Source organism: Misgurnus anguillicaudatus, chromosome 16 (genome assembly GCF_027580225.2).
Source record: "Misgurnus anguillicaudatus chromosome 16, ASM2758022v2, whole genome shotgun sequence".
Classification (NCBI taxonomy): Eukaryota; Metazoa; Chordata; class Actinopteri; order Cypriniformes; family Cobitidae; genus Misgurnus; species Misgurnus anguillicaudatus.
The window spans coordinates 27,002,887-27,028,881 of NC_073352.2; the positions used below are offsets into that span (position 1 = coordinate 27,002,887).

Sequence of the window (25,995 nt, forward strand, 5' to 3'; positions counted from 1 at the left end):
CCTTAAATAACCTTTAAATCTCACTGGGTGGAGGGTAGTTAGCGTGCAATCTTTACTGATCACAATAAACTGTGTGGATCTTAAGAAGTGATAACATAAGGAAACAAATTTTGCTTACTGATAAAAACAGAAGCACATCTCAATGAAGTCAATTATTCACAGAAACACAGAGGTCAGAATAGATTTACAAACATAATGAAAATAAATAAAACATTACAAACTTAAAATGACTAACAAAAGCCATCATACATATTTAGGCTTCAAATAATCAATGATCATTAATCCTATAATAATGATTAAAATAACATCTCTTGGCTTTCGGTTGGCATGGGTCGGATTCGTTGAACCGAGGGTTAACCTTGACCTCTTGGCACATTTTGTCAGATGATTCATGTCAATTAAAAAGGTGATAAAGAACTGACGGCAGCAACGTATCGAAGATCATGTGTATGAACTGTTAATGTTTGATTTATTTCACAATGTCAACACTGAACCTTAAACTGGAACAAAAAACAATAGTAAATAATTTTGTGTCAAAGTATCTACCCAAAAACATAAAATATTTTGGTAACACTTTATTTTACGGTGTCTTTGTTACACATGTTACATGTAATTATTATAGTAATAACACTTAATTATGCATAATTACATGCATCTAATCCTAAACCAAACTCTATTCCTAACCCCAACCCTACAGTAAGTACATGTTGTTGATGATTATTACTTGGTACTTAAATATATCATTACAATGTAACAGTGACGCCTTAAAATAAAGTGTAACCAATTTTTTTTTAAATAAATAGTGTTATTTAAAGGTAAGGGATTAGTAAAAACCTGGCTTATAACTGACAACTAAATTGAAATATGCACATAGGTCGCAGGGTTCAAATGAATGAAGTGGACAACACATTTTGTGTTAAAAATAACAGAGATGTGTAAGTTATGCACAACACATCTGATGAAAAGTCCCTAAAATAACACAGAAGGTGTTGTTTTTAACACATGAGGGATGCGTTGAACCCCGAAAAAACGTTGGTGCGTTAAACACTCTGTTCTGATGACGCAAATGTTGCATCTAAGGCAGGTTAGAAGGCCATTCTTTGTGTCTGATGTTATAAATGCGTATTTAATACTGTAAAATACGCTCAATGTTACAGTCACTGTCCTTGCTGTCCATAATAAAAGATAACACATTCGCAAACTACTTTACTTACACCTATTATGCGTGTTGTCTCTTTAATACCTCATGGTTTATATCATGTTGTTGCCAATTGGGCTGGCATTTTTGACACACCCACCAAGAGAAAATGTATCTCAAACCTGTAGACACTGTTTCCCAGAAACATCTTGTTTCATCTGGAAACCATAGCAAACCTTTGCACACCTGTTTGAGCTTGAACGTGCCTCTGTTTTTAGAGAGCAGCACAGAATTTTAGGGCCTATGCAAAATTAGTTTTGGCGGACAATTTCAGTGGTATTTATCCGTTTAAAATAATAGCCTGCATACACTCTTAAAAAGAAGAAGATTTGTAAATTTTTTACTCATCTTTTTGTGTTATGCTTTTAATGTGTAATTGTAACACATTATGTGTTCAAATTAAACACAAGTTGTGTTAAAAGTAACACAAGGATGGGTGAATTCTGGGAAAACGCATTTCGTGTGTTGTCCCAGAATAAACACTAATGTGATGTTTCTATTAAAACACATCCGTTCTAAGAGTGTACACATTTATAGCTTTACAGTTTTATTTCACTGATATTTATATAGTATGTAATATATGTGTACTATTTATATGTAATATTTCATACAACAGTTCCAAAAATTTGTATATGATGCATAGTATATCATAAATTGTTATTTGCAGCCATAATGGGGTACTAGTCTAGACCATCAACAGGGGGTCCATGGTGGTAATACTTGGGGCATTTTTTTATTTAATAAAGTACATTTATGGGCCAATAATAAAAATGCAATGAAGAGCATGTATAATGTCTCCACAATAAAATATATTCAGTTAAATAAAATGTTATGTAGTATGCCAAAAATATTTATTTGTGTATTTTTGTAATGGAACCATCATAAAAATACAGTCTTAAAAGATAAGTAAATTTCCCAAAAAAAAAATCCGGATAATTTCATCACCACCATGTCATCCAAAATGTAGGAAAACATTCCAGGATTTTTCTCATTTCAATGGACTTAAAGTTTTAATGCAGCTTAAAATAGCTGTTTCAAGGGAACGATCTCAAATGAGGCATAAGGGTCTTATCTAGCGAAACGATAAAAAATATGCACTTTTAAACCACAACTTTACTTCTTCCTCCAGTTGTGTGATGCGCCAGCGACCTTACGTAATTGCGTAATGAAGTCTAAAGATCACGTGTTACATATATGAAACGCACATTTGCAGACCATTTTAAACAATAAACTGACACAAAGATATTAATTAGTATCATTCGACATAAAACAACGTCCTCTTTCTCCACACTCGGGCGTAGTTTGCATAAGTCATTCGTGACCTTTCGAAATCATTAGGCCATTACGCAAGGTTGAACTGGCGCGTCAAACGATCGGAGGAAGACCAGAGGTTGTGGTTTAAAAGTGCATATAAAGTTTGGGATCATTTAGAGTCCTTTGAAACTGTAATTTTAAACTGCATTAAAGCTGTTAAGTATTGGGGTCTATTAAAGTCCATCAAAATGAAAAAATCCTGGAATATTTTCCTCAAAAAATCTTCTCGACTGAACAAAGAAAGATATCACCATTTTAGACTACATGGTGGTGAGTAAACCACCTGGATTCTAGTTTCAAGAAAATTGACCAATCCTTTAATTTGTTACATGTACTGGGGGTCCCTTCTCCTCCTCTATCCATTAAGGGATCATTAGCCTGAAAAAGGTTGAAGACGTTTGCTTTAGACCACATCTGTGTCTGAACTGAGTTTTGGATTGTACAATTTTTTGGATCAGCAGAAAGGGGGCTGGCCAGATAAAATTTTACTAATTAAAGAGCACTTTAAATTTTTGGTTTTTAGTTTTAGTTTTTTAGTAAGTTTTTGTGAGTACTTAAGTACACTTTAAAGCTACTAGCCTAACTAATCAAGTACTAATCAAAACAATTCAATAAATCACAAGCATATACCAAAAAAAAGGACAAAGTTAAAAATAAGGTAAGGTCTAACAGTATTATTCATCCACAGAAGGGGAATAATCAAATGAATCACTGGATATGTCTCAATCATTTCCTCACAGTTCCATATAGGTTGTGAATCAGTAAATTGTGTATAACTTTTTGTTAGTATTAAAACTCACTCACGCACACACACACACACAATGGTTATTCCTATGCTACAAATCACCACTTGATGTTTAAATGATCAAAATTAGATTTTGTTACTTATGTCTATTATATATTTACATATATATTTTTGTTGAAAATAATACACAACTACTCAAAGTTAGTAAAAAGCAGAATAGATACCAAGGGTTTAACTGTAACAGATGTCATTCAAGCTGATGGCTGACAGGAGATCTTTTTGTCTGAAGTCGAGCACTAGTGTAAATGACTGCTGAATTTACACAGTGAAGGGCAGTACATAAAGCAATGATCTGCTTCAAACAATACATTTTTGTCACTAATTCATGTTCATAAATACCTGAATACTGCAGACACATGGAAAATGTTTTGCTAATAGTGCATGTAAATGGGGATGACAATAGTAGTACTGGAATACAGATGGATTACGGTGAACTCAAACACAAAATAACAACATAAAGTTGTTAAAGAGTAAACTTATCATCTGATTGTAAAATACGAATCATGTGTGCGTCGGCTTGTTTTATGCATAAGATTCAGATGATGGATGACTCTCCTATTTAAAATCTGATGTAAACAATAGAGAATATATATTAAAATGACTCTAAATCCTTTAACCTTTTTGATGCTTTATATGTGAAAATTAACTGTTTGGACAACCGAATGCACATATAAAATATGTCACGCCATTGTGGGTCAGTTGGCTCATGAAAGCTTTGCAAAGCCAATCAGAGTTTTGCATCATTCCTTCAAGTTTTGAAATGGCAACTTTTTTTTAAAAAACGCTGGCGGTGAAAGAGTTAAGATGTTTTATACCCAGTCCGAGAGCTGGTTGACCCTTCATTGAAAATCTACGTACGGTATACTGTCCATGTCCAGAAAGACAACAAAAACACCACCAAAGTAGTCAATGTGACATCAGTGGGTCAGTCAGAATGTGCCGAAGCATCAAAACACACCCTGGTCCAAAAATAACAAAAATGACAACTTTATTTAGCATTGTCTTCTCTTCCGCGTCTGTTGTGAAGTACATGCGTGAGACTAAAGGGCGATCTATAGTCGCGCGTAGGTCCCACGGCGTAGCTACGGCTCAGGCTATCCGTAGCCTGTGCGTAGCTCTGCGTAGCCTGACGCGCACCTCACAAATTTTCTAACAGCGCGTCGGCTCTACGCGGACCGTAAGCGCTGTGATTGGTCCACCAGAACCCCTCCCGTCAGGTAAAAAAACTGCGTCATAGGTATTTCCGTTTGAGACCGTGAAAACAAAGACGAGCCAAGTTGAGGAGTGATTTAACTCAAACTGAAACATAAGTCGCTGTTTATTTACTTCCATCATTGCTGGTCTTCTCAAATTATACACAACAAGTTGCTATTTCTTCTTCGTTTGTGGGTTTACTTGCTTAGCTTCTTCTTCTGTGACGACTTCTGCTGCTACTGTGGTTACACGCGTGATTACTGCCAACCAGCGGTTTCGCGTGTGTTTGCACGTCGACGCGGACGGCAACGCACAAGTATAAATGAAAACCGACGCGGAACCTACGTCGTCGCTGCTACGCCGTAGGACCTACGCACGACTATAAATCGCCCTTAAAGTCTCGTGACTGCAGTGACACGGATGATGTGTTATCAAATTACATGTTTTCGTAGTTTATTTTTTTTAAACTTACAGCGTGCGTCTCCCTCAGACTGTAAACGAAGCCTGGGTGCACAAAACAACTGCTGGGTGCACCAGATAACATGTCAGCCGCGTCAATGCAGTCATGTGACTTTAGTCACGCGCATGCAAGATAATAATTTTTTTATTTTTGGACCAAAGTGTATTTTCGATGCTTTAACACATTCTACCTGACCCACTTTGATGATGTTTTTCTTACCTTTCTGGACATGGACAGTATATCATACATAGATTTTCAATGAAGGGTCAACAAGCTCCCGGACCAAATACAAAACATCCCAAACTGCGCTCCGAAGACGAACGGAGGTCCCACGAGTCAAGAACGAGTCATTCATGACCTTATTTTCATTTTTGGATAAACTATCCCTTTAAGTAAATCCTGACAGTCGCAATTTAATGCCAAAATGATGGTTTGCGCTGACGCAAGCTGTTAGTAGATCTGGCTCTAAATGCTAAGTCCCTTAAACTTCTCTGTTTGCTCTTTAGTGGCGCAAGACTTCATAACCGTCACCTCCTCACCTCTCATTCTACACAATACAGACATGATTCAAGGTTATCTTGGGTTACTTTTTTGCATTTTCTTTTATTCATTCAGCAGACACTTCCTCAATTCACTTTGTACATTATAGATCACTATATACAATAATTGCAAATCAGGCATACGGGTTTACCAGCTGAGCTGTAGAAACAATATTTACATTTATTTACTTGTAATTGCATTTAGTGCCTTTTATTACATTTATAACACTTTATATTACATTATTAAAGTGTCTAAATGTAAAAAGTTGTTAAATAAAATCCAGTTCCACATAATTTAGAAACTGCAACTTGAAGACTTGAAAAAGGAAGTTCTGGTTTGATGGAAAATAAGACCAAAATGGTTTCCTCTTTTCTTCTAAAGATGAATATCTCTCTTTCCTTTGGCTTGCAAGCTCAACACCTCACCACTGAACCACAGAAACATACTGTACCCTTAGTAACAGCTGTTATGCACGAATACTTATAAAGCTCAAAAAAAGACCACACCATATATCTCACGAATGGCCAAAATTATTTTGAAAATAAAAATATTTTCAAATATTTTATGACATTGTACGGTGGTGACATGTACTGTAAAATGTTTTCTTATCAACTTATATTTTTATGTTAATCTAACTTAACAACAACTTATCACAAGTCAAAATTTTAAAACATAGGTTGAATTGACTTGCATAATTTAGTTCTTTAAACTTCATGCTGCTTTTTTCATAGTGTGAGATGTACTGACCATGCAGCTGGTTCAGAAAACTGCAGCAATAGTGAGTCAATCATTTCTTTTGGTATATCTGAGAGTAGACACACTCATCCTGCTCCGTATGTTGTTTCTGAACGTTGCGACCGGCCGGAGTGAATGACACCTCACCATACTGAACCTCATCTTCCTTCCCCTTCTTCTTTTTAGTCTTTCTCTGAGATGCGACCTCAGCATATTCAACATCTGCAGCTGAACTCATCTCTAAATAAAGAGAAACATCACATCATCAATAGATAAGGCAAACTATCAACTCTATAGAATAAACTTAAAGGTTAAACTGTTACTTCTTATTTTCAGTCTCTAAACTTGATTTAGGTTAATTGGTCATCTTTGTTACCTGTTTTCGTAGGTTTATTGTCTCTGTTGAGTTTGTCATGATTGATGTCAGCGTAGACGAGTTCTGTCCCACCATCAGCTGCGGATAGAGAAATGATATAACACTCATTCAGTAAAGCATCAACATATCTGCAACATCAAGACCTGCACAAAACAACAAAACATTGATTCAGTTTCTTTGAGGAAAAGTGATATTTGAAATAAGATTGATGGCTGACCAATAAAAGATGGCTTTCGTCCCATAAATTATTTCAATATCTAGATCAGAATTAAATCAGATTTGAATCTGGTCAAGGTTGCATTGATCACATGTACATTCACAACATTTTTACTGGTATCTTCCAATGGCAGAGACAATGGAAACACAATCGACTGGTAAATTCCACTTTTTCGCACCACCTCGGACCATAGATATTGTTACGTCCCATGTTATTTTTTATTTTGGGAATGGTATTTTGTTTGTTTTTTTCTCTCTTTTCATCCTTTGCCTTTACTTTTGTTTCAGCATGGTTATGCGGGTACCTGAGTAAATCCTTGGCCAATCACCGGGACGCATGGTGACAGCAACGCTCGGCTTCACCAATCAGGGCACCCTAGTGGAATATTAAAGAGCGCACCTGTGCAGGAAGCGGAAGTTATCTGGCATGTCACACATTTTATTGTTGTGTGATGGTTAAATGGCGTGCTTATTTTGCCCTGTACCATTCTTGTGTTTAATACCTGTTGGGTAAGTCTGTGTTCTTTGATTAGTTAGGGCGTCTTTGATGCCGAACATTTTTCTTTTTGTTTAATGTAGGGTTTTTTGCGAATATTAGGTTGAGTTGGATGAAGTTTTTGCTTAGTAAGATTGGTTATATTTTGTTTATTTCTTTGATTTGGCACAGTCTCGTTCTTTTTTCCTTTCCCCATTTTTTTTGTGAATTATTTTTGCTTGGTTAATGAATTTGTAAATGTATTTAAGTAATTATATTCTGGGATAATCTGTCCCAGTCTCATTGTAATAAACAAACACATTGCTGACGTAAAAATGGTGTGTGATTGTTTTCCAGTGCACATTCATTGTTTTAATGTTGCACCTTTGTTTTCCCTAGATATTCTAAAAAAGTGTTTGTAATTAATGGGGGCTCGTCCGGGATCAATAACAGTTGTCCCGAACAATTAAGCACTGTTCGTTTACTGGAAATCAAGTGATGATACAGGTTATGAAGGGTTTTTGTGTTGGAGTAAGGTTTAAGCCGTAAGTTATTTGAGACATGTAGAAAGCATGACTTACTAGCCATTGTGAGTAATTTTCAACTAAACAATTTCTTAAAAAGAGATTAAATATGTTTTGTGGAATCGTCTGCTTGAATGAAAAATTTTGGTTGTGTAGGATTTAGACTCTGTGTTAGTTGGTGCAGAAGACATTTCTACTCCTGATTTAACTGATAGGGATAAAGCGCGAAGCTAGCTGTTCTCTGAAACTGGAGCAGAGGACATGGTTAGGATTGTCCTGCCACCGTACAATCTGTTTTCACCTGTCTCCTCTGTTTCCAAGGGGGATGTGAGGTTAAGTTTGGATAGCTTGTTTACAGATGGAAGCTCAGGATAAAGCTGATAAATGACAGGCTGAATACACACACTTCAAAGAGAATGATACACACACTTTAGATTGAGGCTGAGTTAGATGCAATGAAAATTGTTGGTGGTGTAGCAGCCGTGCAGCCAACCATCAGCCATCAGTTTTGCCAGCTCCTTCTCAAGTTACACCTATTTCCTCTTGAGTTGCTACAGTACGCTCTCTTAACCAGTGGATTCAAACTCAGTAGCGGCTATGTATGATGTTGGTATATTTATTGCGTTAGTACCTCATTTTCGGGATACTGAGGATGACTCCAATTTTAATGCCTTTGAACGTATTGTGACTTTGAATTTTACTTGAGTGCATATTAGTAGGCAAGGTACAAGAGGTTTTCTTGAATTTACCTTTGGAGGAAAGTTTAAAATATGACACTGTAAAACTAGCCATTTTCCATGCATATGAATTTGTTAAAAAAAGATTTGCCTGCGATTCATGTGTATCTTATTGCCTAAGAAAAATCGCATACATTATTTTAGGCACACAGTTGGTGACAGGGGTCATTTCTAGTACTATACTTAATTTACCACACAAAACTTTCTACATCCTCATCATTTTTCTTTACACTGGCAAGCCAAGCAGTGAAGGATTTACGAAAAAATGTCAAGACAATAAATAAGAGACATAAAAACTTTGTCTGTCATGCATGTGGAAAGGATGGTCACATGATTTGCAAGGCATTGTTGGAAAAAAATGGAAAGATAATGAAGTGGTTTGCTTTAAATGTGGAAAGACAGGGCACAAGGTAAGACAGTGTCACTTCACATAAATGAAAGTTTGGCTTTCATGATTTGCTTAAGAAAATAGGGAATTTAGAAACCCAGCTCTGTTGAAAGTAAACAAGGAAGAAAGCATTCACGCCTTGCCAGACACATAACTGTGTGAACAACATGACTGTAACTCAGTCACAAGCAGATGTTGATGTGAACTAGAAAATTGTTTATAATAGTAAAGTATGTTTACTATCAAGGGGGGGGGGGGTTCTTTATAATTCATAAAAAAGGTTTTAATGTGGTTGATATGTAAATGTATTTAGAAGGAATGTTTTAAAGCCATTACATTTTACTGATGTTTGATGTGCTGTGATTAAACATATGTGACTGATGTTTTGAATGTGAAAAAGTAATTGTGGGGGAAAAGGGGGGAAACCTCTTCTTTTGTTGTTGTTTCAATGTAAGCATGGAGATGTGTGCCCTTGGGAGAAAGATGATCTGGACAAAAAGGACAAGGACCAGAAGGCCAACACGACAAGTGATGGCAGGGTTCTTCTTCAAGAAAAAGGAATTAACCCGATCAGCCAGGAATTCCCAGATTTACCACTGGAATAGGGAATCCAGACATTTCTGAACCTGCTAAGATCCAGAACGACATGCCTAAAAAGATCCAGCAACTCTGTGATGTACCACAGGATGGACGGAACTGTAAACAGTTGCGTAGACTGGAACATCTAGAATGAACTGTTTTCAAAATTGGGGGAAAAAGGACATAACCATATTATGAAACTATTGAACACTAAATGACTAGAGTTTATTAAAAAAAAAAAAAAATGGGGGGGGGGGCACTTCTAATGTGGTCACCCTGGGGCACTACACTATGTTTTTCCAGGCCTGCATATATGATAACTAATAACAAAAAGTAATGTACTTACGAATTGTATATACATTGTATGTGTGGTACCTATAAGCCAGGGTAAGTTAATGAGAGGCACATATAGTGTACGTATAGGATAACTAAAAACAAACCCTACTGATGTGCCATTTTTGTACTCAGTATCTTTGTCCTTCATAGTACCCATTAAGTTCCAACTCATACAAAATATTAATGCTGATGGTGCATCCCCAATTAAGCAACATGCATATCAGTTTAACGCTGTTAAAATAACTATTATGAAGCAAGAAACTGAATATTTGTAGCAGAATGGGTTGGCTAAATATAGTAGTAGCACTTGGAGTTCTCGTTGCCTTTAAGTGCACAAGCCAGAAGGTTTGTTTCGTTTTTTGCACTGACTTCACTGTCAAAAATAAAGATACAAAAGCTGTCAATGGGGCAGTACCCTTTAAAAGGTCCAAATATGTACCACTTAGGTACAAATATGTACCTTTGAAGTACTAATATGCACTAAAAGGTGTACCTTTTTAAAAGGGTACTGTCCCAGTGCCAACTTTTGTACCTTTATTTCTGAGAGTGTACTGTCGTGTAAATGCAGTTACAGTACCTGACTGTTACCCATTACCCAGAATGGAAGACCACATCCACAATTTGCAATTCGCCAAATTTGTGACGAAGCTGGACCTATTAAAAGGGTATTGGCATGTTCCGCTAACATCTCAGTTTGTAACAGATATACTATATGTAAATAGATGCTACATTCAGAGACACAACTGCCAAGTTTGGTTTCACACAACGCATACGTGAACTTTGCAGCACTAAACTTTAAGCGCTGATGTTAACAGGTTGGAGCCTTCACAGGTCATTTGTGAGCAGCGCGTGTGAGCATCACAGAAGAGCTGAAGCAGCTGCAATCGTTTCTCTGCAGAGTCTATGCTGCATCCATACATCATATTTATCGACTCAAACTACTGATCCAAACATTCAGCTGTGTTGATGTGATTTTTTACATTTTGAACCGATTTTGAACCGTTGGAATGAGAATATCCTCAGTTTTATGGAGATAATACTCAGCAATGGTTTTGAATAATGAATTTGTACATGATGGGTCTTAAAGCATAATAAAACATCACATAGACATATAAACTACATCAAAAACCCGAATTTCCCCACAGGGGGACTTTAACACAATGGTTAAAGGGATAGTTAATCTGTCATCATTTTCTCATCCTCATGTTGTTGTAAACCTGTTGCATTTCATTTTTCTGATGAACACAAAAAAAGGTATTTGGATATATGATGGTAAGCACACAGCTGATTTGTTTTTCCTACTATGGAAGTCAATGGTTACAATCAGCTGTGTGCTTACCATCATTTATCAAAATATATTCTTTCTTTTTTATCAAAATAAAAACTGGTACAGGTTTAGAACAACATAAGGGTGAGTAAATTATGACAACATTTTCATTTTTGGGTGAACTATCCCTTTAGTGTGGGGTAGGTCACAATTTTGGTTCAATCTCTCAGTGGTTCACATTTGAATGTACATGTTTTAAAAAAATTTCATATTTTTTTTGGCTACTCAGCAAAACCAAACATATCGCCATAGTCTCATTTCATGTTTAGACAAAGCTGAAGCATTTTTCACTTATGCACTACAGTTATATTTCATTTTAACCTTTAAAATTGAGTTACTGTACCAGTCAGAATATTTACTGCAAATTCATGTACTCTGAATGAACTGACCTGCTGCTGACTTAGCTTGTTTCTTCTTGTAAATGTAACAAACTGTGATGACCAGCACAATAAGAATAACAATTGAAGAACCCATTCCAATAATTTCTGTTTGTGTCACTATGAAAAAAACACACAACACGATTGTTTTACACAGTTACATAAATACATAAACAGATTTTAAATGTTCATTATTGTTCAACAGCAACAAGAATAGCAACTATATCTGTGTGCAGATAAATGTCTTTATGCAAAATCTCATTTTATTCGTTCTTTTTATTTTGGTTAAATTTATAGCAGTTGTAGAGCATCAGCACAACAGATCATGGGTTTGAACTCAGGGATCACACATACTTGTAATGCACTGTAAAGTGGCTTTGTATAAACGTAAATGACAATTGTGTTTTGGTTTTTATCATAAAAATCATTTTAGCTACATGATTGAATGGGTAAATGATCCATTGACGAAACCCTGTACAGTTTATTTCTAACATCTACACTGCAGTTGCTCAACACTCACAGTTCAGTGGTGAAAACAGTCCAGGTTTCTGTGTGCGGGTGAGATTACTAGCAGAGAGACTCGTACCGACTGATGTGCTATTGGTCAGCGCAGGGGTCAGATGTGTGGTCACAGATGCAGTAGTTGTTCCTGTAATCAGACACAACTGAAGAATCATCTCCATTCTCTCTTTGTATTAATTTACCCCAAAACACATCGACACAAGTCATGAACCGACCAATAAACCTCATCACAGTTAACAATTAAACCTCCACTTTAGACAGTAAATTCATGGGTGAATCTCAAATTCATCAATAATATATGTTGAGGACACATCTCAGCCCGAAATCAAAATAAAGAAGTGAGAATTTTTCATTACGATAACAATATGCTAACTTAAACACATATAACACGAAAAGATACATTTTGTATGATTTAACTGTATAATACTCTACATATGGATGTAACGATTCAATTGTGTGTCTATTAAAAATGCCTGTCTAAAATCAATTCTGAATCGCAAGGCTGCAATTCTTTGTTTCATGCACAGCTTATGCATGTACTACGGCATTTGGTCAGTAGGAAGTCTTTATCAATCTAAACTCATTATGGGTCAGAATCGTTTATAACGTGCATTCAGTCGCGTAGGAAGTCAGTCCCGGGCCCATATGCAAAAAAAATTTACGGGCCCCCTTAAGCCAAAGCTCGCAGGTCTTTTAACAACATATACTTTTAATAAGGTAGTCAAATATTTTTACATTACTCTTTTACTTTAAAGGGTAGATTTGAATAAAGAAAAACAAAATGTTTTTGACTCGTGACTAACTTCTCCGCCTTCTCTTTTCTCTTTAAGGCACCACTTTTATGTTTATATTTGTCCATCCTTAATGTTCATGTAGATAGCCACTATAGTACACTCTCACACTGTGTTTTCTTTTTATTTGGCGCGGCGATGCATCATGTAAAAAAATGATGGCGTAGTAGTCTACAGCAGCCACCGAGTGCAATTTTTTTTTTTAAATAATCACAAACAAGAAATGACGGAGAAATTAGACATTACGGAGAAGTAAGAAATCACTACACATGATATGCATACAAAAATATATTTATTGCAGCCACAAATACAAGTTAAACTGATTTTTTTTTTTTATTAAAAGCCGGGGCGGGCCCAGGGCCAGGCCCTCTATTGGCCCGGGCCCATTTGCACGTGCATACCCTGCATGCCCAGACTCTACGCCACTGCATGCATTTAAAAAAGCAACACTTGTTAAATTAAAATCATTCAAAATATTCTATATTATCATGAAAATACCTGAAACAATTTGAAGAACAGCGTATAGAGGGTATGCACATGACGTCACCGTCAGCGAGAGGGACTGCAGATATGCCCACTGAGTGGCAAAAGACAGAGTGGCAGCATTTGAGTACAGTGTGACATCGGCAAAAACATGGTGAAAACAAGTCGAAATGGGAAAACGCTTTATTACAAAAAGCTGTTGTGCGATAGACTGTACTAACAGATTAACAAAAATTCAGAGCTATTGTTTTACAGACTGCAAAAAAACACAGAAAGAAGAAGTAAATTGATTGTTCATGCCAACGTCAACAGACCACAGGTGGGTTGATAAGTCACTATCAAGAAGAAGGTTTTAATTTCTACTTAAAATAATTTTTCAAGTTTTTGTATTTTATCCGTGTTTTTTTTTGGAAAACACATTCCAAAGTACATTATCATAATTTTTATTCTATTACATTTCATAAATACACGTGTTTGTTTTACATTTAATATTTAAGTACATTAACATACTTAAAAGTACATAATTTTAATGTAATTTAATATATTTTAATATGCAATATTAAAGAATACATAGTATGATGATATGCTTTAGAATGTAGTGAAGTAAATTTTTTCCCAATTCAAACATCCTAATAAAGGACAGATGCTTGGAAAATTTAACTAATGTAAATAAATATTGTCCACCTTTGCCATCAAGTCCAACTAAATTCAATTTAAGCTGATAATAGTCAGTTTTACTGGCATTTTCGCAGCAGCCGCTATGAAAACCAGACATTTTGTTGAGTGTTTTGCCACTCAACCGGGCGAGCTCTCGTGTGGTCACGTGGAAAAGTTACATCAATGCATGCTACTACTTCTGTGGCACAAAGGGAGTTTCTGCATGAGATTGACCCCTGTCGTTTGGATGGGATTTCACCGTATGTCACTCAAATTTATTCATTGAGAAAACACGCATTTGCACGGTTAATCGTTACACCCCTAACTCTAAACGATGTTTACATCATGTTGTAGTTGCTGCAATGCCTTTGATTTAAATAAAAATGTATTACAGCAATGAGAATTATGTTTGGGAAGGAACTGAAATTAATTTTAACAAAATAAAAATTTGGGATAGTTCACCCCAAAATACAAAAATTGTGTCATCATTTACTCACCCTCATGTTGTTACAAACCTATAACAACATGAGGGTGAGTAAATGATGACAGAATTTCTTTGTTCTGAAGAACACAAAGGAAGATATTTTGAGAAATGTTTATAACCAAACCGTTCATAGACCCCATTCACTTCCATAGTAGAAAAACAGAATACTTTAATATGTACGGTAAACATTTCATAAATGAGGTCCATGAACGGTTTGGTTACAAATATTTCTCTAAATATATTCCTTTGTGTTTATCAGAACAACAAAATTTATATATTGTTATTTTTATTTGGTTTTTATTTTATTTAGGTGAAATATTGACCTGTGTTTATGAGATGTTGTGAGATTCATCCAGTGATATTATTCTTGTTGCTGTTGTTTTAGTAAGTAAGTAAACATTTATAGTTTAAAGCTCACCGGGACAATAGGTTACAGTGGTGCTCTTCTCTCCATGACTGATGTGGTTCTTCACGCTGCAGATGATGTTTCCAAAAATTTTCCCATCCAGATTAATGGTCTTATTTCCTTGTGCTAGTGGTTGTCCATTCAGACTCCAGTTGAAGAAGAGTGAATCCCCCTCAGATGAGCAGGACACCACCCACTCCTTACTGATGCATTCGGCTAACACATTCACAGAGGCAACAGGAGCTGGAGGCAAGGACACATCACAGTCACATGACAAATACAGCACACACAGGGTTAAGAATGGCATACTTGCATACTACTCATACTATTTCTGCAGTGTGTATACTGTGTACAGCATGTTCATATCTGTATGTGTATAATACTAATGAACAGGCGCAGTCTATCCAATGCACAAGATCCTGTACTACTGCACTGTACTCAATCCTCAATTTCCATTGTGATCCAAAAGGTCAAGGTTTGGCTGGTTAGCATGCTGTATCTCTCTTTGTTTCATTTGATGTCACAGCTCATGATATGTAATAGTCTGTTTGGACCTGGAGGTGGTGCTTGACGACCAGCTGACATTTACAACACACACACTGCAACAGCTACTATACTGTATGTGCTTTATCACCATCTTTCCTCTGTGAGCATACTCTCTTAAATAAGGTTCCAAAAATGGTTCCATAAAGAACTTTTAAAATCCACAGAACATTTTGGTTGCACAAAAGATCCTTCATAGTGGAAAAGGTTCTAGAGACTTGGATAAGTCAGAAATTGATCTTTTACGGACATTGGGGAACCAAAAAAGGGGTCTCTCCTATAGCATTACTGTGAAGAACTCTTAACAGCTCCTTTATTTTTAAGAGCACACACAGCATCATGTTCAAGCTCATGTCATATCAACTCCTGACTACTGCAGTGCCCTGCTGGCCGTCCTTCTAGTCAAAGTGAGCAAACCTCTTCAAATAATCCAGAATGCAGCAGCATGTCTGGCCTTCAATCAGCCAAAGAGATCTCTTGTCACATCACTTCTCATCTCTTTCTATTGGTTTCCTGTTGCTGCCTGCATCATATGTTAGTCACTGACCTCCAGGACCATAATTGAAACTTCATCCTCACACTCATCCTCACACTGATCAGTAATGAACGAAACCTGTTCACAACCTTCAAGAAACAACTCAAGACACATTTTCTCTACTCTTGACTAATCTCTTTCTTCTGTTTAATATCGTTAACAATAGTTAAAAAAAAACTCTCATCTTTCATGCTATTCATATTTTATTTTATGTGTGTGCCTAAAATGAACTTGCAAAATAACTCTTGATTTCTGATAGGATACTGATTATGTTCAGATTATGTGACGTCAGTGAAGCATATTAATGTTTGAAATATTTATTTCTGCACAGTATGCAATGCATACTGGTAGTATGGTAGTAGTATTGTAGAGTTACTTTAGAATTGTTAATTTACCTGGATAAGAAAAGAGAGGTTAAGAGAAAGTGTGATAGTATTTATTCTGATAGAGAATTACATTACCTTCAACATTCACTTGAAGATCTGTAGTAGATTTTAGTGTGCCCTGTAAGTCATAAAGCTGTAATGTGTAGTTCCCTGAATATGCTCTGGTCACACTGTTTATAATCACAGTGCTATCACTGATGATAACATCAGATCTGTTAAAGAGATCGGATAGAAAGATTCTCTCTTTCTGTTTTTTATAAATTAAACGCTCTTCTTTCTTTATATTTAGATTAGATATATGAATATCCTGAATCATCTGTAGAGAGAGTTTGTCTCCCAGAGCTGCATAACAGGTTTCTGTCTGATTAAAACTGCAGATCTGATCCACACCTGCAGAACAAAATACACATACACAAAATCAAATCTAACAACAGAAACATTTCAACATGTTTATTATAATAGACAGACTCTGAATGTTTTCTGCTGGTACACATTTTACTCTCGTCATAATTTAAAAGCAGAAAAGCAACATATTTTAAATTAACTCACAAATTAAAACTTTTGAAAACAAAGAAATGTATAAGACAGACATTATATTTGATTAGTGGAGCATCTGATCTCAGGTCACTATCAAATAATCCTTATTATATACACAGGTGGTTCAATACCTTGAACACTTTTATATACTGTATTAACACACCACTAATGCACAATGATAAGAGCAGAAACATTGTAATTGCATCACAGCAGACTATAATTATGTATTTTAAACTCCTAACATAAATGACTGTGTAACACTTTACAATTTTGGTGTTTTCCAGTATTAACAAATTACAGAGACTTTGTAAACTTTTCTGAAATTAAGGAATGAATTTACTCCCTCTAACGTCTCGTTTCAGATTAACCTTTTATGAAGTCGGACTGTTTTATCCACAATTTTGGCATCAGTTGCCTTAAAATCATTCTAATATACATAAAGTTATTGCAGTGAGCCTGTCAAACCACAAAACTGCTTAAGAAATGAAACCTTATAAATTGATGATTGTTCACTTACATGAGACAGTCTGTAGCAGCACCAGCATCAGTCCAAAGATAATCAGCATTTCTCTGAAGTTTCCAGAAGAGAGAACGTCAGAAAGACAGAGTCCTGAAGCAGACTGTGAAGTATGAAGATCTGTCGCTCTGTCTCATGTGTCTCAATCTGACAGATCAGATCTGCTTACACAGGACTCACAGCCTTTATTGAGAATCAGGAAGTTTCCTCACATGGGGGAAAACAGACACACTGCTAAACAGTTTCCAATAACAGACTTGAAAGAAAGAGAGACGTAACAAATATTTCACTATAATCTTTACAAAATACTCAAAAAGTGTCAAATGTCTGCTCTTAACTCATGTACCCACGTACATGTTGTATACATTTTAGGGCCCTTCAGAATTGAGTTTAATAAATCCATACACTGTCTGGCGTCAGTTTTGGGGGGGGGGCATTCGCGGGCTGTGGTTCCCCAAAGAGGTTGTTGTGCCCCTAAGCAGTTTTTTATTAATTTAATATATATCAAGAACAATTAAAACAAATTAAACATTGAATGTTTCATGACTGCTTCAACCTTACTGGTGCAACCCACCCTTAATGTAATAAAATGAGGAAAATATAGTTGATATATGCTTTTATTAATTAATCAAACTCAGAGTTAGGGCCAACAAGGTCGAGGCAAAATTTTCAAATCTACACGACACTGTTTTAAGGAAGTTTAATGTTCGCACATGCCACCTTCAGCATTTTTTTAAAGGTAAGATATGCGTCGTTTTAATTTGCGTAAGCTTTAATGGGAAGTGTGGCTAAATGTTAACAGCATATAATTGTCAATCTGTTTTTGTTGCAACGTGACATGATTATGGTAATACTGATGTATTTTATTAAACTTCTTTTACAGTTCATACAGCTCATTTTATAAACTGACTGTCATCTTATTTTCAACATATTTGCTATTTTAATTTTGAGTTAAGCTATATTTGGAGGTTTCTACAAAAATATTTTTGTAAAGGAAGTCACAGATAACAGAGGTTTTTGTAAACAAGAAAACTGTGACTACCTCATCATGTAACAAGTCATCAAAACACAGCTCACGTTAACAGAAGTTAAAACCACTAAACAGACACAGTTAGCAACACCAGATGTCAATAAAGAGGAAGCAGTTAACAGTAATCAGAATTTGATAAAGTTTGAGTGTCCAGGAGTAAAAATTAAATAAGATCTATAATTAACAATACCCAAACAATGTTTTTGCCTTTTCAATTTTATTGAACAAACCCCTGTGATCAATAATGTAAAAAAACACATGCTGATATTTAACCTGATGAAGAACCTAGAGAAGATTAAAAGCAAACGCATTAATACTCAAAATCTCCACAAGAGGTCTCCATCATCACGGTGCATAAATGTGGTTGCCATAGTTACAGCACATCACACTTTCATCCCAGATCTCCAATGAGGGAATATAAAGTGATACTGTAGATATAGGGGCAATATGTGACATGGCAAATTTTGTGCTTATATGCAAATACCATTGAAATGGCAAAATATAAGTAACATTACATATTCAAATTCATCCAAATGACCAAATTTCTGTAAATGGTGAAACACTCGTTTAAATTTAACTGCATTTGAGAATTTAATTTAATTGTGTTTACATACAGTTACTGTATGTTAACACAAAGTTAAATATTGGTAGGTTAATGTCACCAGGTGACGATTGGTGAGGGCGGAACCAAAAGTGTGGAAGACGGGTTCCGCCCGACGATGGTTCCGCCCGGACGACTGACTCTGAACACCGGAATTTCCGGGGTTTCCCCAAACACCAAATCAAGCCCGATTACGTACAGGTGAGGGCGATTAACACAGCGATTGCTGATAGGTCGACAAGGGGAGAAGGCAGGGTATAAAAAGACCTTTGAAGACACCAAATGGGGTGCTTTTGTGAGTGCTTTTGGGTGCGCTTTGTTGCTGCTGTGCAGATCTGTTGTATTGGCTTACATCGATCCCTTAGGGAAGATAAGAGGTTGGAGGTGACTGGGCGAAGAGAATATTGTGTGATTCGACTGTTGAGTGGGCTGAACACGAAGTCATCGGATGCATTGATGCAGAGATATGCTGAACACGAAGTGTGAGTAATAATTGAAGTGTGATTATAAGCTATTCAGAAGAAGAGTTACCTGGTGTGTTTTGTGAGTGTGTCGAAGGTTACCGGCCCCACTACGGAGGGAAACGTGGGTGCGCCGTGTATTTACCGTGGAACCCGAGCCGGGAGATCCGCTGGGGAAACCCTCCATCATTCGTAGTTCTGGCCCTGCGGATAAAAGAAATGTAGGTGAGCCGAAGAGGTAACCAGGAAACATACAGGGGCTTTGCTGATCATATTTACGTGCCAACCCTTTCTCTCTGTGGCAAGAACAACGCCCAACCAGCCTCACGAGGAGCCTAAGTCTAGCCGACCAAGTCCTTAATTCGCGCGGAGTGTGTGTGCAGAGTGCTGTGGGTGAGTTGTGACTTTCATTGTGTGTTTTCACTAAAGCTTGCTGTGTGTGCTGTGCTTATAGTGACGGAAGCCGCCCTGGCCCCGTGCAGGTCGTGAGAAGTTAACGGCACGTTGAGGCCTGAACCACACGAGAGGAGGCAACTAAAACCTTAATCCCCTGTGTGTTGGCGAGAGCCCGCGCCAATTCGGAAAGCAGGCAGTGGTGCAGCCCAGCTGTATATCGGAGTGAGTAACGGCCAAAGTTCACTGTACGGACGGAGGGTCGTTGTTGTGATTCGATCTGTTTAAAAGAACCTTCTGTGTGCGCGGAGCCTCGTCGAGAGTTCGCCCCAGCTTAAGACTCCTGTCATCGACAAGGAGGGGGGAGCTAGGGAAGCGTTCAGCTCCGCGTCGCCCGACCCATCAGTCCCCACAACACCTACGAAGCTCAGGAGGACGGGTGAAGGTATACGGTGTACAGCCGTGGTTGTGAAGGCCCGCTGCCTGGAGGAGCGTGAACGAAAAGCCCAAGTCTTGTGAGTAACTTACCTGTGTGGTGTGTAACCTACCTTTTGCTTACAGCAACACCCCGAAGAGGAACGAACAGTGGCAGTGGTGTGGACCCTTTACCTCTGTTCCAACGTATGCCCTGAAGTGAACGAAAAGCCCAAGTCTTGTGAGTAACTTACCTGTGTGGTGTGTAACCTACCTTTGCTTACAGCAACACCCCGAAGAGGAACGAACAGTGTCAGTAGTGTGAACCACTTACCTTTGCTCTAGTGTACGCCCTGAAGTGGATGAAAAGTCCAAGTCTTGTGAGCGACTTACCTGTGCGGAGTGTAACCTACCTTTGCTTACAGTAACACCTGGTGAAGGGCGAACAGCCTCAGTAGTGCGAATACTCACCTTTGGTCACTGACTCGCCTCCGTGGAACGTGGAAGACCCCCAAGTGTCTAGCGAAGTTCCAACGGAGAGACCTAAAGGCGTGAGGGGGAGAGAGAGAGACGAAACATATGCAGCTGGATTTATCTCTGAAGAGAGAAAAATCAAATCATCATCTGAATAATGAGTAATTGGACTTTGATATTGTTCTTGTTGATAGCATTGTGTCCAGAGTCACATCTAAAAAAAAAGTGAATTTTAACCCTTATCTCATTCATCCACTGTACACAAATGACCTCCACATCTGTCTCTTGTGTCGCTGCCTTATTGTGTCGCTGAATTATTGTAGTGTAATGTTTGCATGCATGTAATATACTAAAAGGAAGCATGTGATTGAATGTATCTGTCAATCAAATAGACTCTTCCTGTGGACTGTTCTTGGATGAGCTGAATGAGCTTATTGTGCTTTATGTATTTATTTGTATTGTCATAGCAGATGCTCTATTTTCAATCCATGAGAGACCACAGACAAAAGGACAGTTTACCACCATTTTTAACATTATAATCCTATCACAAAAACAAATATTATGGAAGTATTGTGATAACTGACTATATTTTGATAAATAATGATAAGCACACAATTGAAGGTACCCATTGAATTTCATCTATTTGTTTTTTTCTACTGTGGAAGTCAATGGTTACAATCAGCACATCATTTATTAAATATCTTCTTTTGTGTTTATCAGATAAAAGAAATTCATAAAGGTTCAGAACAACATGCAGATGAGAAAATGATGACACTACAGTATTTAAAGGAACGTGAGAATGTGATTTGGGCGTTTTATAAACATTTTCTTGACAGTTTTCGTGTCAAGTCTATTAGTGAAAACTTTTGACAAATAATTTCTGATCGAACTTCTCATTGTCCTTATAAAGACTTTGAGTCCAGTGTAAGCAAATGTGGTCTGTCAGAATGAGACGTGACTGAGTGAAAGATCTTCATACTTCACAGTCTGCTTCAGGTCTTTACTCTCTTCTGATGGATTTACTCTCTTCTGGAAACTTCAGAGAAATGTTGATCATCTTTGGACTGATGTTGGTGCTGCTACAGACTGGCTCATGTAAGTAAATGATCATCTCAAACTAAATGTTATGATGCTGTTTAACCACATTTGGGCAGCTGTAGACAAAAAAGATGGTGTTAAATTGCACTAAAATGGTTTATTGGCTTGTAATCAGAGAGGAACCATTTTAAATGCCATAGCACATGTCCAACACGCTAACAGGTGTTTTCTATATATTTATAAAACACATATCTTTTACATATCTTTCATTATATGATATTCAACATGGCATGGATGTCATTTGTGGCTGCAATGAACGATGCACTGTTTTTCTGTGTGTCTCTTTAAATGCTAAAAAAAGTTCTTTGATTCTTTAATTTTGTGTACAGCATGTGTTTGTTTTGTTCTGCAGGTGTGGATCAGATCTGCAGTTTTATTGAGACTAAACCCTGTTATGCAACTCTGGGAGACAAACTCTCTCTACAGATGATTCACGATGATAATATATCTAAACTGGATTTAAAGAAAGAAAATATTACAATGTATAAAAAACAGAAAGAGAGAATCTTTCTATCCGATCTCTATAACACATCTAATGTTATCATCAGTGATAGCACTGTGATTATAAACAGTGTGACCAGAGCATATTCAGGGAGATACACATTACAGCTTACTGACTCACATGGGAAACAATTTCCTAATACAAAACTTCAAGTGAACGTTGAAGGTAAAGTAACTCTCTAGAATAAATACTATCACACTTTCTCTAGAGATCTTTTCTACACAGTCTACACTGCATACTGTCTTTAAATCAGTATTTAAAGTGTATATTATGCTGAAATATTTTTAACACACATTTATGTTACATTGATGTCACATACATGAGATGTTTAATTCAGCAAATGATATACACCTGAGTTGTTTTACAGGTGTATATCACTCAAAAAGCTTCTTTTATTTGGCAGTAAGATAAAGGGCCGCTAACCTTGATGTTATTAAATAAAATAAAAGTCTCTGGTATTCCCAGAATGTGTCTGTTAAGTTTCAGCTCAATATACAGATCTTACATTATATGAAGTTGAACATTCTATTTTTGGAAAGTATGAAAAAGTATGGAATTTGATTTGAGTGTTTTCCAAGTCTGGATTAGTACAGAAAAATGGAGTATGGAAAAACATTTTTACATTTCCAGCCTATTCCTAAAATTTTAAATAAAAAATTTCTAATTATACATTTATTTTATATCATTTGGAGCTGCCGTAAGATCAGTGCTAGACCAAACCTGCTGCAGGACTGTTTGCTGTGATTGGATGTTAAGCAGTGAGGCAGCAGTAAACATGACAGGTGCCCCCACCTGTTCGACTAAACACATTGAACTTTGTCAAATTTTGCATAAATGTAAGTTTTATGATGGCTGGCTTGACACTCCTGAATTTAAAGACTGGCTGGCTAAGGAGGCCAAAATTGAAACTAAAGCTATATACAAACTTTGTGTCAAATATTTTGACATCTCCAACATGAGTGAGTCGGCAATTTTAAGCCTTATGAAAGAGAAAAAGCAGAATCTCTTGTTCGCAGCATCCTCTTCTACACCACAAGATTACCAACATTCATGGCCAGGACATAGGTATCATTTACGACGCTAGGGACATGTTCAAACCACTTTTTGAAAGCTTTTGGTTAAAATGTTCTGAAAAACCAAGTGTTGCATTTGCGACTTACGACTGGTTTTGTGGTCCAGGGTCAAATATATTGCGTTGTATGCTGTTTTCTTTTACATATGTAATGAATTTCATTGTAATCATTGACTTAATGCGTTGCTGTTTTCTACGGTATGGTGCTTTGGCATTATTCGGTTGAGCTGGTGTTGCAGGGACTGTAACATGTGCAGTCGACATTGTTAAGGGTTTTATGCTGAGTATTTTCATGTTGTTTACTGGCCTATTTGCCCATTTTTGATGCACCGTTATTCAATATTTTTCCTGTCCTGCTGTCATGTTTTTTCATCTGATCTTTTGTTCCCACAACTTTTCAACACAAACTGACGCCCTTGGGCCCAGACCAATGTGACATCACAACCTATGTCAAGAAACAAAGCCATCAGCGTACGAATAAACGATGAGAACCTGAGCTAGTCGGTCTAACAAATGGCTAAATGGCTAGCAAACATTACAAAGCCTCAGTGGTACTAAATACAAATTTGCAAAAGATTAAGGGAGCCTGCAATCATAGATTATATTGTGCCTGAGTGTTTGGTAATTGTTTAGGTATGTATTTCTATAACGCAATTCTATTGCTAACATACTGATCATACATGTCATAATTCTGTACTTTTAGCTAGGCAGAATTGTAATTTTTTTATGAATATTCACATAATATATAAATTCATATCCCTTTTGACCTGTGTTTGCTGAATTTTAGTTTTACTCCATCCCTAAAGGATCGCTTTGCACTAATAATTAATTAAAGAAACAAATTTGTATATCTGTAGTACCCAGCTGAAATGACAATAGAAAAATTGTAATAATTTCTGTTCATTATGAACCATTAGCTGTTTCTATTAAAACCCTTATAAAATTCCTTTTGTAGTATGTTTTTGCCATTTTTCTTACAATGTATGCCATCAACCAATAGAATTACGTTCCAATTAAATGTGCATTGAACATGTCTTGGTTTGGTGTTAATTCATTTGTATTAGGTATAGCTATAACAATCCACTAATTATTTAGCAAACACCCCCGCAACAGAACTGCACAAAAGAATAGTAGTATATAAGAATGCCATTTTGAACCCTGTGTGTGCTGTATTTGTCATGTGACTGTGATGTGTCCTTGCCTCCAGCTCCTGTTGCCTCGGTGAATGTGTTAGCCGAATGCATCAGTAAGGAGTGGGTGGTGTCCTGCTCATCTGAGGGGGATTCACTCTTCTTCAACTGGACTCTGAATGGACAACCACTAGCACAAGAAAATAAGACCACCATTAATCTGAATGGGAACATTTCTGGAAACATCATCTGCAGCGTGAAGAACCACATCAGTCATGGAGAGAAGAGCATCACTGTAAACTATTGTCCTGGTGAGATTTAAACTATAAATGTTTACTTACTAAAACAACAGCAACAAGAATATACTGCGTGAATCTCACAACATCTCATAAACAAAGCCACATTTCACCTAAATAAAAAGAATGAATAAACATTATATTTTGCATATGGAGAGAAGAGAATCCCTGTAAAATATTAAACTATGAATTTTCACTGATTTACTAAAACGAGTGACTAAGTTGAATTAATTCTCTGATCTGAAGTTTTAATTATTAACAATAATGAGGTTTATCAGTCAGTTCATGACTTGTGTAAATGTGTTGTGGGGTTCAAAGAGATTTAGTGTAGATGAATCTTTAACTGTGTCTGATTACAGGAACAACACCTACAGCAATTACTGCTACTGCATCTGTGACCTCAGACTAACTTCACTTAATTATTTCGACTTATTTGGAAAATAATTATTTATGTTGTTTTTCTTTTTTTTATTTCGCTACAGTATGTTCATGACACAATACTAGTGTACTGCTTACTGTTTACAGTGTACACTGCACATACTGTCTGCTAATTAAATATTGTTGTAAATGTTAGTGAAAATAATTATTAATCTAAAGCACTGTCTTTAGGATGAGATGATGATTTTGTTTTGAGGTTTTTATGCAATGATTAATAAAAGATGGGTGGATTATTTAATGAAATGATTGACTGACAGATATTGTTTGCTGTGTTTGTGTTGTATTGTAGGTTCAGTCTCTCGGACATTTGTGATAGTTTGGACCTTACAGATGATATTTGTTCTGCTTCTGTTAGGAGGCTTTCACATCTACATCAGAAAGCCCACCAGCACACAAACACCAGGTGACAAACACTTATGATGAATCTGAATCACTAATGTTTAAGATTATATTAAGTGATAATGATTATAATGTGATGTTTTCAGAAGAGAAACAAGAAGAAATAGTTCTGTAGGAAAACTTGGACAAGATAACAGAATATCATCAACAGACAGAAGGAGATTTCATCACTTATATGAGAAATAAAAAGATTTTCACATGAATAGAGCTTTAAAGGTCACATTCTTCCTGATCCCATTTTTTTA

General features: G+C 36.6%; 1 protein-coding gene across 1 annotated transcript; it reads right to left on the bottom strand.

The window, feature by feature from the left end:
* Positions 1–6,257: 6,257 nt before the first annotated feature.
* LOC129422765 (uncharacterized) lies at positions 6,258–17,675 on the bottom strand. The gene is made up of 7 exons (XM_073854589.1): positions 17,443–17,675; positions 16,464–16,778; positions 14,937–15,167; positions 12,102–12,230; positions 11,594–11,701; positions 6,623–6,700; positions 6,258–6,486 (listed from the first exon to the last, which is right to left on the bottom strand). Exons 1-7 carry the CDS (start codon positions 17,489–17,491, stop codon positions 6,299–6,301), a joined length of 1,098 nt encoding a protein of 365 aa, XP_073710690.1. The 5' UTR covers positions 17,492–17,675; the 3' UTR covers positions 6,258–6,298.
* Between the last annotated feature and the right edge of the window lie 8,320 nt (positions 17,676–25,995).